This window comes from Phocoena phocoena, chromosome 7 (genome assembly GCF_963924675.1).
Source record: "Phocoena phocoena chromosome 7, mPhoPho1.1, whole genome shotgun sequence".
In the NCBI taxonomy this organism is placed as follows: Eukaryota; Metazoa; Chordata; class Mammalia; order Artiodactyla; family Phocoenidae; genus Phocoena; species Phocoena phocoena.
In genome coordinates this window covers 83,805,766-83,807,664 of record NC_089225.1, presented here as the reverse complement: position 1 = coordinate 83,807,664, position 1,899 = coordinate 83,805,766, and the positions used below count along the sequence as shown (strand labels likewise).

At 45.8% G+C, this 1,899-nt stretch overlaps 1 protein-coding gene across 1 annotated transcript; it reads right to left on the bottom strand.

Annotated features, from left to right (window-relative positions):
- Positions 1–1,183: 1,183 nt before the first annotated feature.
- Positions 1,184–1,634, bottom strand: LOC136126022 (non-histone chromosomal protein HMG-14-like). The gene is made up of 2 exons (XM_065881065.1): positions 1,457–1,634; positions 1,184–1,314 (listed from the first exon to the last, which is right to left on the bottom strand). Exons 1-2 carry the CDS (start codon positions 1,632–1,634, stop codon positions 1,184–1,186), a joined length of 309 nt encoding a protein of 102 aa, XP_065737137.1.
- Positions 1,635–1,899: the final 265 nt, after the last annotated feature.

Sequence of the window (1,899 nt, the reverse complement as noted above, 5' to 3'; positions counted from 1 at the left end):
GAAGATGTTGGGGGTAGGAGTTTATTAATTAATTAATTATTTATTTCTGTGTTGGGTCTTCGTTTCAGTGCGAGGGCTTTCTCTAGTTGTGGCAAGCGGGGGCCACTCTTCATTGTGGTGCGCGGGCCTCTCACTATCGCGGCCTCTCTTGTTGCGGAGCACAGGCTCCAGACGCGCAGGCTCAGTAGTTGTGGCTCACGGGCCTAGTTGCTCCACAGCATGTGGGATCTTCCCAGACCAGGGCTCGAACCCGTGTCCCCTGCATTGGCAACTGGATTCTCAACCACTGCACCACCAGGGAAGCCCTGTCTGTAGATTTTTTGATGATGGCCATTCTAACCGGTGTAAGGTGATACTTCTTTGTAGTTTTTTTTTTTTTCTTTCATAGTTGAGATTTTATTGGTTGTTTTGAGGCTCAGTACACAGACATTTCAATTTGTACACAATTCTTAACATACGTACCAAAAATCTAAAAAATTATGTAGTTGTGATTCTTTTCTGAACAGTTATTCCAGTGACTTTCCAGCTTAAAATTTGGAGGCAAATTTTTCTTCACAGGATATCAAGTACCGATATCTTCAAATATTGATATGCTGTTACATCGTTAAGTCCCACTAATTCACAATTTAATATCATATACACTACATACTCAAATTGTCAATCGTTCATAGCACATTGACAGTTTCTAGAAGAACTGGACAACCATGACCAAATATGTTACAGAGTGCACAAAATTCTGTCCAGGAGAGCCAAGATCAAGGGGTGAGTGGTTTGCTTTAGGAAACAATTCTACCAAAAACAACCTGGAAAGAGAAGTAATATAAAGTATTTAAAACATTAAATGCACAACTGACTCCAAACTGCCATTTAGTATGCTTTGTATTATAGGATAGAAAAGCTACCCTCCATCTGTGGAATGTTAAGCTGACACCCAAGACAATCAAAACCTCCCATATTCAATATCCCACTATTTTCTGGTTTTACCAAAAAAACAACCAGCAAATGATTTCATCTCTTAAAAAAAAGCATTTACACTTAACAAATGGGATGAGGTGGGATTCCCTCCTTTGAAAAAATATTTCTAGAGCTACTAAAAAACTTGCATTTACAAAAGAGTTGATAAAAATATTCATCTGGATTGTACAAGAAGGGAGACTGGGGCCACTGAACCAGGTGTGTGATATTAATCAGACTTGGCTTCTTTTTCTCCTGCTTCATCAGAAGCTCGGCTCTCCTTGTTTTTAGTTTCTCCATTCTCTTGGTTAGCCACTTCAGCTTGTTTTCCCTTTGCTCCCCTTTTCCCTTTTGCGGCCTCTCCCGTTGCGGAGCACAGGCTCCGGACGCGCAGGTTCAGCGGCCATGGCTCACGGGCCCAGCCGCTCCGCGGCATGTGGGATCTTCCCGGACCGGGGCACGAACCCGTGTCCCCTGAATTGGCAGGCTGACTCTCAACCACTGCGCCACCAGGGAAGCCCTGTTTCCACTTTTTTGTCTGAACATTTATCCTTTCCTGCCGCCTTTTTTGGCTTCGTTTCCACTTTTGCGGGAGCCGGTGTAGCTGAAACCCTCGCCGATCTCCTCTTGCGCTCCTCCTTCGCAGCCCCCTCGGCGGAGCTGACCTTCCTCTTGGGCATCTGGACGGCGGGGCAGGCGCGTGTCCGGTGCCTGCGGGCCGCGGCGCGCCGAGAGCCTTCGCAAAGCTGGGCTGCCTGGCTGCTGCCGCTCCTCCGGCTGCCCGAGCTCCTGGGATCCGCCCCTCACAGTAGTTTTGATTTGCGTTTCTCTAATGATTAGTGATGTTGAGCATCCTTTCATATGTTTGTTGGCCATCTGCATATCTTCTAGGTCCTTCATTCATAATTTACAAAAAAAGCAAGAGAAACCCCTAAACTAACAAAT

Coding starts and splice junctions, on each gene's coding strand:
- LOC136126022 (XM_065881065.1), bottom strand. CDS start 1,634: ATGCCCAAGAGGAAGGTCAGCTCCGCCGAGGGGGCTGCGAAGGAGGAG. Junction 1,315..1,456: donor AGGGCTTCCCTGGTGGCGCA/GTGGTTGAGAGT, acceptor CCGCAACGGGAG/AGGCCGCAAAAGGGAAAAGG.